The sequence below is a fragment of the Elephantulus edwardii genome, unplaced genomic scaffold (assembly GCF_000299155.1).
Source record: "Elephantulus edwardii isolate Elephantulus edwardi_28Jun2011 unplaced genomic scaffold, EleEdw1.0 scaffold00047, whole genome shotgun sequence".
In the NCBI taxonomy this organism is placed as follows: domain Eukaryota; kingdom Metazoa; phylum Chordata; class Mammalia; order Macroscelidea; family Macroscelididae; genus Elephantulus; species Elephantulus edwardii.
Window position 1 is genome coordinate 5,490,435 of NW_006399797.1, and position 14,862 is coordinate 5,505,296.

Below are 14,862 nucleotides of genomic sequence, written 5' to 3' on the forward strand. Positions count from 1 at the left end.
CATTGTTACAGTCCCTGTGCCATTCCAGCATTATGTCTTTTTCGAAGGACTGGCCCCTACTGACATGCCCAAAGTAAGTGCACTGATGTTTCACCCTCGCCTCTAAGGAGCACTTTGCTTGTACTTTTTCCAAGACAGACTAGTTGGCTATCCAGGCAGTCCATAGTAGATTCAGTACTCTTCTCTGACACAATTATAAGGCACTAATTCTTCTTTTCTTTTTTTTATTCATGGGTCCAACTATTGTTGTTATGTGCCATCAAATAGCCTGAGACTCATAACGACCCTATGTACAACAGCACTAAATCCTGCTCTCTCCTGTGCCAATCTTATTGTCTCTAACACACCTACCCCCATTACCCCAGTCACTGAATCAATCCATCTCATTGAGGATCTTCCTCTTCCTGAGCTGTCCCTCCAGCCTCCCAAGCATGATGTCCCTCTCCAAGTACTGGTTCCTCCTTGCAACATGTCCAAAGAAAGTACATCAAATGAATCATCAGGATCCTTGCCTCCAAGGAGCAGCTTGGCATGGTCCAACTATCTGAAAAAAAAAAAAAACCAACATATTTTTTTAAGTATAGTGAATAACACAACTCTGACCTTTCCTGATTTTCTATCCTCTCTTTATGCTTATATAAATGCCTTTCGGTCTATGCCTATGTTCTGAATGAGTACAATTAGGTGTTCTGGAATTCCCATTAATTGTAGTCTTATTCATCATTTATGGTCCACATTGTCAAATGCCTTTGCATAGTCAATAAAACACAGGTAAATGAATTTCTGATATTCTCTGATTTCAGCCAAGATCTGACATTCTTTGTTCCCTTTTTCTGAATCCCATTTGAATTTCTAATAGCTGATTGATGTACTGCTGCCAATGGCTTTTTGTTATCTTCAACATAATTTTAGTTTTGAGTAATTTTAATCACTGTTCTTAGTCCACTGAGTTGGAACTAATAGCTGACCCTCTAGTAGGTTTGCAGAAATGCAAATCACATGGGGAGAGATTTCCCACCTCTTTCCTCTAGAGTAGGTTAGAACCACATGTCTTTGAGTTGGCAGAGAAATTCCTTACCACTAGGCCATCAGAGCTTCCTATATTAATAATATTGTTGATAATTTCCATACTTTATTGGATCCGTTTTCAGTGGAATGAGCACACATATGATTTCTTCCAGTCAATTGATGAAGTAGCTCTCTTATAAATTTGAGAAAATCTACTTTGCTTTATATCATTCAGATGTTGTTATTGTTAGGTGCTGTCGAGTTGAGTACACTCATAGCGACCCTATGAACAACAAATCTGAACCCAGTTCTGTTCTGCATCATCTTCACACTTCCTGACACACAAGACCCCACTGCAGCGGTCATCGTGTCAATCCATCTGGTTCAGGGTTCTCCACCCTCCCCAACATTATGTCCTTCTCCAAAAAATAGCATATCTTAGTGATATGTCCAAAGTAAGTGAGGTGAAGCCTCATAATTCTTGCCTCCAAAAAGCACTCTGGCTGCACCCTCTCCAAGACATATCTGTTTGTTCTCTTGGCCACCCATGGGCTATTCAGTACTCTTTTCCAACACCACAGATCAAAGGCTCAATTCTTTTTCTGTCATCCTTATTCACTGTTCAAGTCTTGGATGCATAGGTAGTAATCAGAAAAACTATGGCCTGAATCAGATGCACCTTAGTCCTCAAATTGACATCATTACTCCTCAATAATCTGGAAAGGTCCCTAACTGAAGATTTCCTCAGTGCAGACCATCTCCTTATTTCCTGACTGCTCATACCAAGTGTGTTAATTGTGGATCCAAGCAAGATGAAGCTCTTAAAAGTTTCAATCTCCTCTCCATCTTTCATGACACTTCCTATTGGTCCAGTGGTAAGAATCTTTGTTTTCTTGATATTGAGATACAATCCATACTGAAGGCTGCATTCCTTGATCTTCCGCAACAAGTGCTTAAAGTCCTCCTCACTTTCAGCAAGTAAGGTTGTGTCATCTGCATAACACAGGTTATTGATGAGTCTCCTTCCAGTCCTGATGCTATACTGCTCCTCATAGAGTCCCGCTTCTCAGGTAATTTGCTCTGCATACAGATTGAATATGTACAGAGACAGACTAAAACCCTGGCACACTCCCTTTCCAATTCCATGCCACGCCATGGTCCCCCGCTCTGTTTGCACAACAGCCTCCTGTCCAGATATAGGTTCCTCATGAGCACAATCAAGTGCTCTGGGATTTCCATTCTTCTCAATGTCAGCCACATTTTATCATGATCCACACAAACGCCTTTGCATAATCAAGACAGCATAAATAGACCTTCTCTGGTATTCTTTACTTAGCCAGGATCCATCTGACATCAGCAATGACATCCCTGGTGCCACAACCTCTTCTAAATCCTACTTATACTTATGCCAGTTCCTTATCTATGTACTGTTACAGCCATTTTTGAATGATTTTCAGCAATATCTTACTTGCATGTGATATCAATGATATTGTTCATAATTTCCATATTCAATTGGATCACCTTTCTTGGGAACGGGAACAAATATGGACCTCTTCCAATCAATTGGCCAGACAGCAATTGTCCTAATTTACTGGCATAAACAAGTGAGAGCATCCAAAGCTGAGTCAGTTAGTATCCTATTAATTCCTGGGGACTTATTTTTTGCCAATGCTTTCAATATAGCTTACTTCATTACCATTGGTTCTTGTTCATATAATACTTCCTGAAAATTTTCAATGCCAATCAATTATTTTTGGTACAGTGACTGTGTATTCCCTCCATCTTTTTTTGATAGTTTCTGGGTCATTCAATATATTGCCCATAGCATCTTTCAGTATTGCAACACAAGGCTTAAATTTGGTTTTCAGTTCCTTCCATTTGAGAAATGCAGAGCAAATTCTTCCCTTTTTATCTTACAATTTCAGCTCCTTGCCCATTCCATTATAACACCTTGCTTTGTCCTCCCAAGTTGCCCTTTGAAATCACCTCTTCAGCTCTTTCAGAACTTCGACATGTTTTCCCTTAGTTTTGGCTTCTTAATGCTCCAGTACAATCATTAGAGTCTCTTCTGACATTCATTTTTAGTTTTTCTTTTTCCTCTGTTTTTGTAATGACCTTTTGCTTTCTTCATGGATGATATCATCCCACAGTTCATCTGGTCTTCGATCATTGGTGTTCAATGCCTCAAACCTATTCTTAAGGTGACGATGAAATTCAGATAGAATTGATTCAAGACCAAATCTTGGCTTCTGTGGACTTCTTTTCATTTTCCTTGGCCTCAATTTTAACTTGCATATGAGTAATTGATGATCTGACCCACTGTCTGCCCCTGGCCTAGTTTTCACTGCTGACAGTGAGCTTCTCAAACGATTTTTTCTACAAATGTAGTCAATCTGATTCCTGTGCAGCTCATCAGTTGAGATTCATGTGTAAAGTCATCTTTTGTGTTTTTTAGGAAAGTATTTGCAATGATATAAATATAAAATCAATATAAATATAAACTTCAATCATTCTATTTCCAGCCTCATTTCTATCAAGCTCATATTTTCCAAATACTGTTCCTTCTTCACAGTTTCCCACTGGAAAACATTCCAGTCACCAAGTACCATTAACGCATCCTCATCGCATGTTCAGTCAATTTTGGACTGCAAAAAATGTGGTAAAAATTCTCAATTTCTTCATCCTTGGCTCTAGCCCAAAGTATATAATATCATGTTAATGGGTCTCCCTTGTATGCATATGGATATTATCCTATCTACTTCCTAAATAACAGGCTTTTGAAAACCCTATGAACACCAAAGAAAGAAGGTAGTTATAGTAGAGTAGTGGTAGAGCCCACATTGGAAGTCAGTTGGAATGAGGAAAATCAATAGCAAACATTGTTTAACAATTGGAACATGGAATGTACATTGCTTGAATGTTGGAAAACTGGAAATTGTTAAAAATAAAATGGAAGGCATGAATATCGACATACTAGGCATTAGTGAGATGCGATGAACCAGCTTTGGCCACTTTGAATCAGATAATTATATGGTATACTATTTAGGGAATGAAAAACAGAAGAATAGTGTTGCATTCATAGTCAAAAAGTCAATTTCATGGCATGGAGTTGTACAAGTTGATGGGTGGGGGAGTGAGGGAAATTTGAAGAATCTGTTCTGGAAAACAATGTATTCGGATTTTGTAAATAAACTAGTATAATAAAAAAAAATCAATTTCAAGTTCTATCCTGAATGCAATGTTGTGAATGACAGAATAATATCCATATGCATACAAGGAAGAGGAACCCTCAGTAGGTAAAAATTTTACATTTAGTAATATAGGATCACTAAAAACACAACTGTTATAAACAAGATCATAAGATTGGTACCTCTCTCATTGGATCAAGTCGCGACCTACTCATAGCTTGACTTTCCAGATTTTCAGAGGTGGTAAAATTGCACAATCTTTTTAAAATTGCCAGTCTTTTTTTAAAAACTTATTACTTTTTAAAAAAATTAAATTTTATTAGTTTTAATGAACATTTACAGAGATTTTGGGTTTTCATTCATTCATTGTTGCACTGTTTTCTCCACCCTCATCCCCAGTTTGTTCTTCTTTCCCCCCCCAATGTCTGTTTTAATTGTCCAATTGCCACAGTGCTTGTCAAAGCCAGTTCTGATTAATCTCCTTTGTCAGTGTGTCCCTTGCCATTCCCTATTACTCCTCCCTGAGAGAGACTTCACCCTGATTCATAAGGAAAAGGGGATGGCGTATTCTCTTAGCTACTTCCTGCTGAAAAGGGACGCTGTGGGTTTCAGGGTGAAGGTCTTCTCTCACTACTCTAAAGTGCCCCCTTGGCAGTAGGAAACACATAGACTATTATGGAGATTGATTTTGGAATTTAGATGCACTGTTATCAATTGTGCTTAGCCGTACATGTTCATATCCTTGAAGACATGGAAGTGTTGCAGCCTAGAAGATACAAATTTAACTAACAAGTTAAAAGTGCATGAGTCAAAAATTGAAAAGCAATAATATTCTGAGTAGAGGTTCTAATAGTGGTACAAATCAAGTTACAGAGGTAAGGTGATTCCATTGCCATCCTTACTCTAACTTAATTCTTTTTTTTAAATTTAAATTTGTTATTAATTTCAGTGAAAATTTACAGAGGCTTTGAATTTCCATTCATTCATTGTTAAAATTGCCTGTCTTTTTCCCATGGAGTAGCTGGTGTATTTGAAAAGTCTGCCTTTAGGTTGGCAGTGTAATTCCCTACCCTCTAGCATACCAGAGCTTCCTTAAAGAATGGTAGAAAAAGACAAAGTTAGCCATTTTTTTCCAGGTTCTGAAGTTCAACTGCTAGGGTACAAATCTGTGTTCTCCCATTTGTTTCAATTCTTCTTATATATACTACAGATAATAATGACTTACTCCTTAGAACTGCGCTGAGGAGTGAACTAATCCTTGTAAAACATTTAAGGAACTGTATGACTTTGATAAATAAAAACATTCAAACTCACTTTGACCCATGCTCACTCCATATGCATCATAGTAGTACCACATTCTATAGGGTTGTTGTTATGTATCATTGAGTCAGAACTGACCCTTCAGAGGATCTTCAGAGGCAGTAAATCACAAGGGAGTTCATTGCCCATCTTTCTCCACAGAGCAGCCGATGAATTCGAATTGCATACCTCTGGGATGGCAGTGAAGATCCTTACCATTAGGTCACCAGAACTCTCTTTCAGTAAGGTTAGAGTTAGGGTTTTCTATGTGAAAGTTTACAGATTATATTCTTTCAATCATCCATCCACATTATTTTATAAAATTCATTGCAATTGATTAATGCAATGTTTCATCAATCCTTTATTATGTATTACCTTATATTTCACACAACTTGCTTGTTTTCATTCCCTTCCGATCCCTGGTAAATAGCTTCAGTTCTATTTGTAAACCTTTCCTTAGCTTTTTATCTTGGTGGTCAACTAACATAAATGTCCTTTTGTGACTGACTTATGTCATTCAGCATAAACTTTATACAGTTTTGATGACTAATCTCAGGCAGGGTAATTCACCAGGGTTTTCTTCTTAGCTGCCCCTTGGTTGACTCAAATACCGAAACTTTCTGTCAGCAGTTAAGAGCATTAATTCAATTTTCACAATGTAGCAGATCCACAGTAAGTCTTCTTATCACAAATTCTATGATTAAGGTATGAGTTAAGTACTTAGCCGTCAGAAATTAAAGAAGTTTGAATTCAGGTACCTATGATTCCAAAATATTCTTTCCCTATTATGCTGCTTCTCTGTGGAAAAAGTACTTTGTTGTCTTTGAGGTTGTGTTGCTAATGATGTTGTTAGATGCCATGGAGTCCTCTCCAACTTGTAGCAGTCCTATGTACAATGGATTTAAACTTTGCTCTGAGCTGTTCTTACACAATCACCCCATGCCCATCGTAGTCACAGTGTCAATCCATCTCCCCTAGGGTCTTCCTCTCCTTCTCTGACTCCCCATCTTTCTAAGTAGGCTATGATATCCCTTTCAAGGGGCTGGCCTCTCTATATTCCAGACAACATTTGTAAAGCACGGGAGATAAAGTCTCACCATTCTTGATTCTAAGGAGTACTCTGGATGCACTTTCTCCAAACAAAATTGTTTGTTCTTTTGGCATTCAATACTCTTCCACCAACCCTAGAATTCAAAGGTAACAATTCTTTTTCTTTTTTAAAAAAAAAATTTTTTTAAAGGTAACAATTATTTTTTAAATTTTTTAAATTATTATTTTATTTGTGTGTGTGTGTGTGTGTGTGTGCGCGCGTGTGTGTGTGTGTGTGTGTGTGTGTGTACCGTCAAATCGGATCTGACTGGTACAGGAGGGGATTGTCCCTCCTTTCCCGGCAGAGCATCTGGTGGATTTGAACCGTGAGCCTCTGGGATTGCAGTGCAGCTTCTTGCCACTAGGCCACCAGAGCTCCCCAAAGGTAACAATTCTTAAAGGGGAAAATTCTGAACATCAATGGGGACCCATTAGAGAAACTACTAGTCTGTCATAAGATAAGACAAATAATAAACGATGTAGCAATAAAGATAACCAATAGCAATGATGAGAACCTGCCTTCAGACTTGCAAATCAAAGATGACATGATTATACAATAGTTTCATTAAGCACAATATAAGAAATTACAATGCTAACGTAGAAAACTCTGGTGGCTAAGTGGAACTGCGGTGTCCATGGAAGTATGCAGTTTGAATCCACAAGCTGCTCCACCAGAGCAAGATGGGCCATATCCTCTCCTGGGACTTAACTGCCTCTAAAAACCCACCGGAAGGTCCGCTATGAGTAGGTTCTAACACAATGTTTCACAACAACAATGCTAATATATACGAACTATGCTTGTTTCCACTACTTTAACTTGGAAGGGTTCAGCACTTCTCACTAGCATTCGTACAACCATGTGCTACATTCTCACTGAGGTAGGAAAAACTGCCATTAAGTCGTTTTAGACTCATAGTGACCTTCCATAGAATTTCTAGGGCTCTAAATCTCTGGGGAGAAAACTGCCCTACACTTTCCCAGAGAGCAGCAGGTGGATTCTAGGCACTAACCTTTTCCTTACATTACACCCTATGCCACCAGGGCTACTTGAACGAGTTAAAGTTAAACCCAACACAACTTATTGCTGTCTTTGGAATCGACTCATAGCTGACCCTCTAGGTTTCAGAGGCCACAAATGTAAAAATCACGTGGTTGGAGAATGCCTCCTTTTTTAATTTTAGGTGGGTTTTTGTTTGTTTGTTTGTTTGTTTTACCTAAAATCCTCTGATAACCACTGATTATTTTAACACTAACGCGCAGGTATCTTTACTTAGACTCTAAAAGCAGTTCTGCAAAAATTAAACATTTTGATGGTTTTTATGTTAGGGAAAATTGGGCTAGTCTCTTTTACAGAGGTAAAGGGGGAAAAAATGCAGACCCACTTCCAACTTTTGTGGAGTTTACATTTTCGTTCAGGTTTTCAACAAGGAGAGGCAGTGAGTGTAGAAAGCACACGGGGTTTGGAGCCTGGGTTATAAGCTCGCCTCTCTAGTTACTGGCTATGACACCTTGCCCAAGGCTCAAGAATTTTTTTTAAAACTAAATAACTATTTCCTCATCTTTAGCATAGTTGTTGGCTTCAAGTAAATAGTTACCTGGAATTACTATCTAGTTACACTTCAGAAATAGATATCATGGGAAGTGAAGGAAAGGATTTTCCTCCCCTTCAGTACCTGGCCATTTCTCAATACATATTTTACGTCTTTTCACCGCGGAACTGGGACATGTTTTTCACTGCAGTTTAGCTGTCTGGGTGTGCCTAGGGAGGCGTCACAAAGAGCCTATAAAAGATTCCCCACCTACAGCAGGAGTATGAAGGAGCCCAGGGAGGGCACTGCAGCCAAAACGCTGTTTCGGATTGTTCTTTGTTTGGTCTAATATGAACCGAGCTTGGGCTCCGCAACTTGCAAAAGAAAAGGCTAGGAGCCACAACGCTGCTAAAATTATCTGCTGTATCTTAGCGGTCCCCACGCCCCCCATCCCCACCCCACTCTCAAGCATGAGCGAATGCGCAAATAAGGGTTTTCAGGCTTCTGTGGGAAAAGAGGGAGGGGAAGGCAGAAGCCAAGCGGACATGGTATCGCTCAAGAGCGCCCGAGCCGCACTGACGTTCCCGGGCCTGAGGTCGTGGCCTGCACGAGGTGCTAGAGAGGCGCGAAGCGATGGGGGCAGCCGACCACAGCCCACACCCATTCCACCGCGGGGACTTCCTCCAGTCCCGAGATGCAGTCTTCAGCACACCCCCACCCCTCCCGGCTCTTTTGGTTTCGACCTGGCGGCTGGGCGGGGCCGCAGGACGCCATACCCACAATGCTCTGGGGCGTGCCGCCGCCGTCGCTGCCGCCGCCTCCGCTACTGCTAGTGGAAGAAGATGGCGGAAGGTGGAGCGGCGGATCTGGACACCCAGCGTTCTGACATCGCGGCTTTGCTCAAAACCTCGCTCCGGAAAGGGGACACTTGGTGAGAGAAAGGGGTCGAGGTGTTCACGGTTTCCTGCGGCTGATGGGGAACTAGGAGAGAACTGCGGGCTGGTGCCTTTCCCTAGTGACAGGTGCGGGCAGGTCGGGGGCTGCCGCCCTGGGCAGCACGATTTTGGCCGCTGCCAGAATGTTGGGGCAAAGGTTGGACTGGAGATGAGGGCTAGAGTTCTTGGCTTGTTGAGGCTTTCAGAGATGTTTGTGGGGCTCAGCAGTGGGGCTCATGCAGTTCTCTTTCGCCCTCCTTCCTCCAGTAGTGCCGCTCCCACCTAAGGCCTTCCCGAATCACAGATTACGAGCTTTCGACTGGGGTCTTACGGAGTATTTGACAGGTCTGGTTCCCGCGGTTTGTTACGATCTCAGCCGTTTTACTTTTGCAGTCATTTCCTTTCCCGGCATTGTAAGCATCCGAGTTCCCTTTCATTGCGATTCTCATAGCCTTCCGGGAGGCAGGCTACAGGATGTTTGCGGTCCGTGCTACACAGGTGGCATGTGTCAGGGCGCCACTTACGAGAAAGAAACCCCAGTTTGCAGGTCCGTGGCAAAAGGAGGGAGAGAAGTAGGGAGCCTTGGGCTTATGAGAGATACCACGTGGTCTTGTGCTTTAGTGGAGGGTTGATAAAAGCTAGCAGCGTTTCTCTTTAAAGTACAGCCCTTCCCTCCTGTTTCAGGGATAACGTAGGCCTGCAAAAAGTAGATAAGTCCATTTGACGCATAAGTAACTTGTTATTATGGAAAACTTATAAAATACTGAAGGATGTGCTCTTAAAATACTGACAGATACATGCGGCGATTTTATTACTTGTGGGCGTTATCAAGTGACTTCCAGAATAAATTAAATATGTAAATATGTGACATAAGTGTTCAGTTTTTAAGGACAGAAGGGAAAGTAGACTTGTATGATTTGCGTATGTTTATTTAAGAGGGAAATACTCCTGCATCACTTTACTGAAACAGCTAAGGAATATATATATTGTGTTCATTGTGCCTCTTTATAGTAATAAATTCTTCTAACGTCCTACAGTTACCATAACAATGATAATTTACAAAGTGCCCTTTCATATATTTTCATGCTTCACTTAATATCTACATTAAGTTTTGTAAAATTGAATGTTAACCTGATTTGGAAGTTATACAAACTCCAAAGTCTAGTCCTACATTTTTAAAATAACTATGAGTAACTCCATGCTGTAGCAGTGAACAGTACGGACCAATAGTAGTTTCTCCTTATCCGATATGTTCTTATGTGCACTCACGCTGCCTATGAGTCATAGCGACCCTAGGTACAGCTGCTCTGAAGCCCGCCCTGTCCTGTGCCAGTCTTACCGACACACCTACTACCCCCACTGCCCCAGTTACTGTATCAATCCATCTCATCTGGGGTCTTCCTCTCCTGCCACGTCCTTCTGCCCTTCCGAACATATGCCCTTCTCCTGGACACATTCCCAATGTATGAGACGGTGCTTCAAATATCCTAGTCTACAAGGAGAAACTTGGCTTCACCCTCTCCCAAGACAGACCTGTTTGTTTTCTTGGCGGTCCATAGTATGTTCGAGACTCTTCTCCAGCACCACAACTCAAAGGCATCAATTCTTCTGTCATCCTTAGTCATTGTCCATCTCTCATGCATAGCAAATAATTGTGAAGACCATGGCCTGGATCAGACACACCATAGTCTTTAAACTGACTTCTTTGCTTCTCAGTACTCTGGAGAGGTCCCTGACAGCAGATTTCCCCAGTACAGTTCATCTTTTGTTTTTCTGACTGCTAGTATCTGGTACATATACCTTTAAACTTTAGCTTCATAAGCTCTCTAATTGTTAAGCCTGGTCCTCTGACACCTTGGAAAATAGTTTTTGAGGGTCATTGTGGTTAGCTAGTGCAGCATGTAGAAACTGGTCATTAGCATTCACTGATTTTTCCACTTTCATGTTGTTTGATAATTTTCAATTTCACTTCCAAATTGATACTTCCTTGCTTCTTGCTGCTGCTCTCACTCAGGCTGGTTTTGTTGGGGGGACATGGTAAACCTAATGTTAATATTTTCTGAGGGAGACTAACCACTTCTGATGTGCTGATCAATATACAAGATTGTTACAAGGATGTTACTGCCTGTGAGTCAAAGCATACTGTTATACAGCAAATTGTTTAGGAGAAAGTGCAGTAGAACTGTTTATTAGGTTTATATATACTGTGCTTTTATAGGGAGCTCTTTTTGCTTAGTAGAAAGAAACTGATCTGCCAACCCAGAGGCATGCAGTTGGAATCCACTAGCAGCAGCAAGAGAGAAAGACAGACAAATCTCCTCCCTTGAAATTTACTGCATCTGAAAACCTATTGGAGGGTCAGCTATGAGTCACTTCCAGTAGGACCTAACAACAACAACAACAATGCCATTATAAACTTGGCAACACAGTTGCTTTGATGCAATAGACTTGAATTGCTGAAAGCTGGTGGATTTGCTAGATTTAGTTCTCCAATCCAGATATCTGTACCCATGTTGTAACTTTATGGGACCATGAATATACATATGGTTGGATGTTGCTTGAATGGATATTTATATAGCATAGGACTTAATGGGAAGAGCAGAAGATTTTGACCATTTAAATTATATCACAGTTCTACCAATTAACTTGAAGTATAACTTTGGGGAAAGTTAATTTAAACCATTGCACTTCAGTATCTCCATCTATGAAAATGGGTAGTTATTTTATTATAAGGGTTTTAACCTTGATTCCATTAGATTCTAAAAATTATTTGATATTTTTAAGGAAGCATTGGTTTTTAGTTACCTTCTTACCTATACCATTTACTCCTAGCAAAATGTCATTGTATCAGGATCATTTTCAAATAATCGAGGAGAGAATAAACTTGAATTTAAATACTTTGATCTAAGTTTTGGGTTTTTCCTACTTGGTAGATGACTGTTAAGCATATACTGTGTTTATATGCTAAAAATGCTTTGAATGTCCACATACACTTGTTACGTTGTTGTTGTTATTGAATGTCTTTGAGTCAAGCACAACTCATAGTGACCCTATGAACAAAAGGCCTGAAGCCCCTCTATAACTATTGACATTTATCAAAGTTCGTAGAGTTTCTGGAGGCATGTTATTTAGGAAGTGGATGCCACTCCTGCTTCCAAATCTGTCATAGTATGTTATTACTGTTACATGCCACTGAGCCACCTGCAATGTATAGCGACCCTGCCATGTATAGTGACCCTATGTACAGCAACTCTGACAAAATATGACCTTTGAATAAATAATATTTGTTGTTATTCACACTGGCGTGTTCCTAATATATTTATTTGTGTGCTGAAATTGGACATTTTCTAGTATTCCAGTATTATGGTCTATGGGTTATAAAGGGAGCTACGCTTCAATCCCAAAGGCACTCAGTTCTAATGCATCAACTGCTCCACAGGAGCCATAGTGGCAGTCTCCTCCCCTGCGATCAACTGCTTCTGAAAACCCACCAGAGAGTCAGCTATGGGTTTGTTCCAACTTGAGGGTATACAACACCACCAGTGAGCTTTTAAAGATGAAATCTGTTATGTTAAAGAACATTTAAAAGTTACTAATTTTTGTAGTCTCTTGACATGAATAAAAATGGATTTTGTAAAATAAAAATGTTGTTGTGTACTGTCGAGTCAAATTCCATGACTAAGGCAGTGCTGAAATCAGCTTACCAGGACCATTACAAATTAGGTGAAACATACCTTCCTCCCAAAATAGTGTAGCATGAGTTTGAAGGAGAATAATTTTGTTGTTGTTGTTGTTATGTACCGTCGAGTCACCTGCGACTCATAGCGACCCTACGTACAACAGCCCTAAACTCTGCTCTGTCCTGTGCCAATCGCAACACCCATCCCGATTACCCCAGTCACTGAATCAATCCACCTCATAGAGGGGATTCCCCTCCTGCGCTTTCCCTTCACCCTACCAAGCACGATGTCCCCCTCCAAGGGCCGGTCCCTCCTTACAACATGTACAAAGTATGTTAGATGGAGCCTCAGAATCCTTGCCTTCAGGGAGCTGCCTGGTTTAACCCTTTCCAGGATGAATCTGTTTTCCTAGCAGTCCATGATACCCTCAATACTCTTCTCCAGCACCACAGCTCAAAGGCATCAATTCTCCTTCTATCCTTCTTAGTCATTGTCCAACTCTGTGATGCATAACAAGTGATAGCAAAGACCATGGCCTGTATCAGACGCACCTTAGTCTCCAGAGAGACACCATTGCTCTTCAGTACTTTGGAGAGGTCCCTAACAACAGACTTCCCCAAATATTTAACAGTGTGCTTGTTTGTGGTAAAGATAATTAATAATAATTTTGTAGCTTGAGCCCATACATTTGGAATTCAGTAAAAAGTTAGATTTCTCTTTAACTTTTTTTAAGAACTTGTGTTAGTCCTTTTGAAGTATTTGATATGTAACTAGAACTTATTTTTAGTTATGTGTATATCACTATATTTGAACGACTCACTGGGCTGAGGCAGAAATATAGGTAGATTTATCCTTCAAAGTTTAATACAGATATTTAAAGTTGTACCCAGATGAATTAAAAAGAATAGATTGTACTAGTTACGTGTTGAGTGCTTTCTTTCTGAGTTGTTATGTGCCATTGAGCTGCTTACAACTCATAGCGACCCTATCTTTGTACAAACAGCCCTAAACCCTGCTGTATCCTGTACCAACCTTATTGTCCCTGACACACCTACCTCTATTACCCCAGTCACTGAATCAGTCCATCTCATCAAGGGTTTTCACCTTCACTGTCCCTCCACCCTCCCAAGCATGACGTCCCTCTCCAAGGACTGGTCCCTCCTTGCAACATGACCCAAGTATCTTAGACAAAGCTTCAGAATCCTTGCCTCTAAGGAGAAGCCTGGTTTCACTCTCTCTAGGACAAACCTGTTTTTTCTCCAAGCAGTCCGTGGTATAATCAGTACTCTTCTCCAGCACCACAGCTCAAAGGCATCCATTCTCTTTCTGTCACTCCTAGTCATTTTCTAGCTTCTAACACATAGCAAGCAATTGTAAAGACTATGGCCTGGATCAGGCATACCTTATCCCTGACAGCAGACTTTCCCAATTCAATTTGCTGGTACCAAGAGTGTTGATTGTGGAGCCAAGCAAACCGAAGCTGTTAACAATCACTATCTTTTCACTGTCTACTGTGATGCTGCCAGTCGGCCCCGTGGTGAGAATCTTTGTTTTCTTGATAGTGAGCTTCAATCTATAAAAAGTTTTCTATTTACAAATAAGACATCGAACAATGAGTATGTATCTTGTGATACTCTGTTAATTCTAACACCTAGGAAAATAATATGTATTTTGTGTGGATCATTGCTTGATTTCTTATTCATAAGTAGAAAATTATTTTTATTTTTAGAAAATGATTTTTATTTTTAAACTTACTGTCTATATACAAAAGTAAGTTGTTCAAGTTTGAAATGAAGAAAAAACTTCAAAATACGTGTTACATTGTTGTTATATACCTTTGAGGCAGAACCAACCCATAACTGACCCTCCAGCTGGTTTTAGAGGTAGTGATTTGCATGGGAGGAGATTGCCCATCTTTTTTTCATTGAACAGCTGGTAAATTTGAATCGTGTTCCTTCAGGTTGGCAGTACAAATGCAGCTCCTTACTCTAGGCTCCCTCATGACACAAGCAATACCGGATTTTATATTAAGAAATAAATTGATGCTAGAATAATATTACCTCTTTGGAAATGTGAAGTAGGATAATGATACTGATCTACTTTGTTGTTGTGTGTTGACAAGTCAGAACTGACT

At 40.3% G+C, this 14,862-nt stretch overlaps 1 protein-coding gene across 2 annotated transcripts in view; it reads left to right on the forward strand.

Annotated features, from left to right (window-relative positions):
- The first annotated feature begins 8,955 nt into the window (after positions 1 to 8,955).
- The window catches only part of USP15 (ubiquitin specific peptidase 15), a 199,220-nt gene continuing 193,313 nt past the window's right edge, over positions 8,956 to 14,862 (forward strand). For both annotated transcript variants that reach the window (XM_006886038.1, XM_006886039.1), the window contains exon 1: positions 8,956 to 9,044. In XM_006886038.1, coding sequence (XP_006886100.1) covers positions 8,956 to 9,044 — 89 coding nt within the window. The remainder of the gene's footprint in view (positions 9,045 to 14,862) is intronic.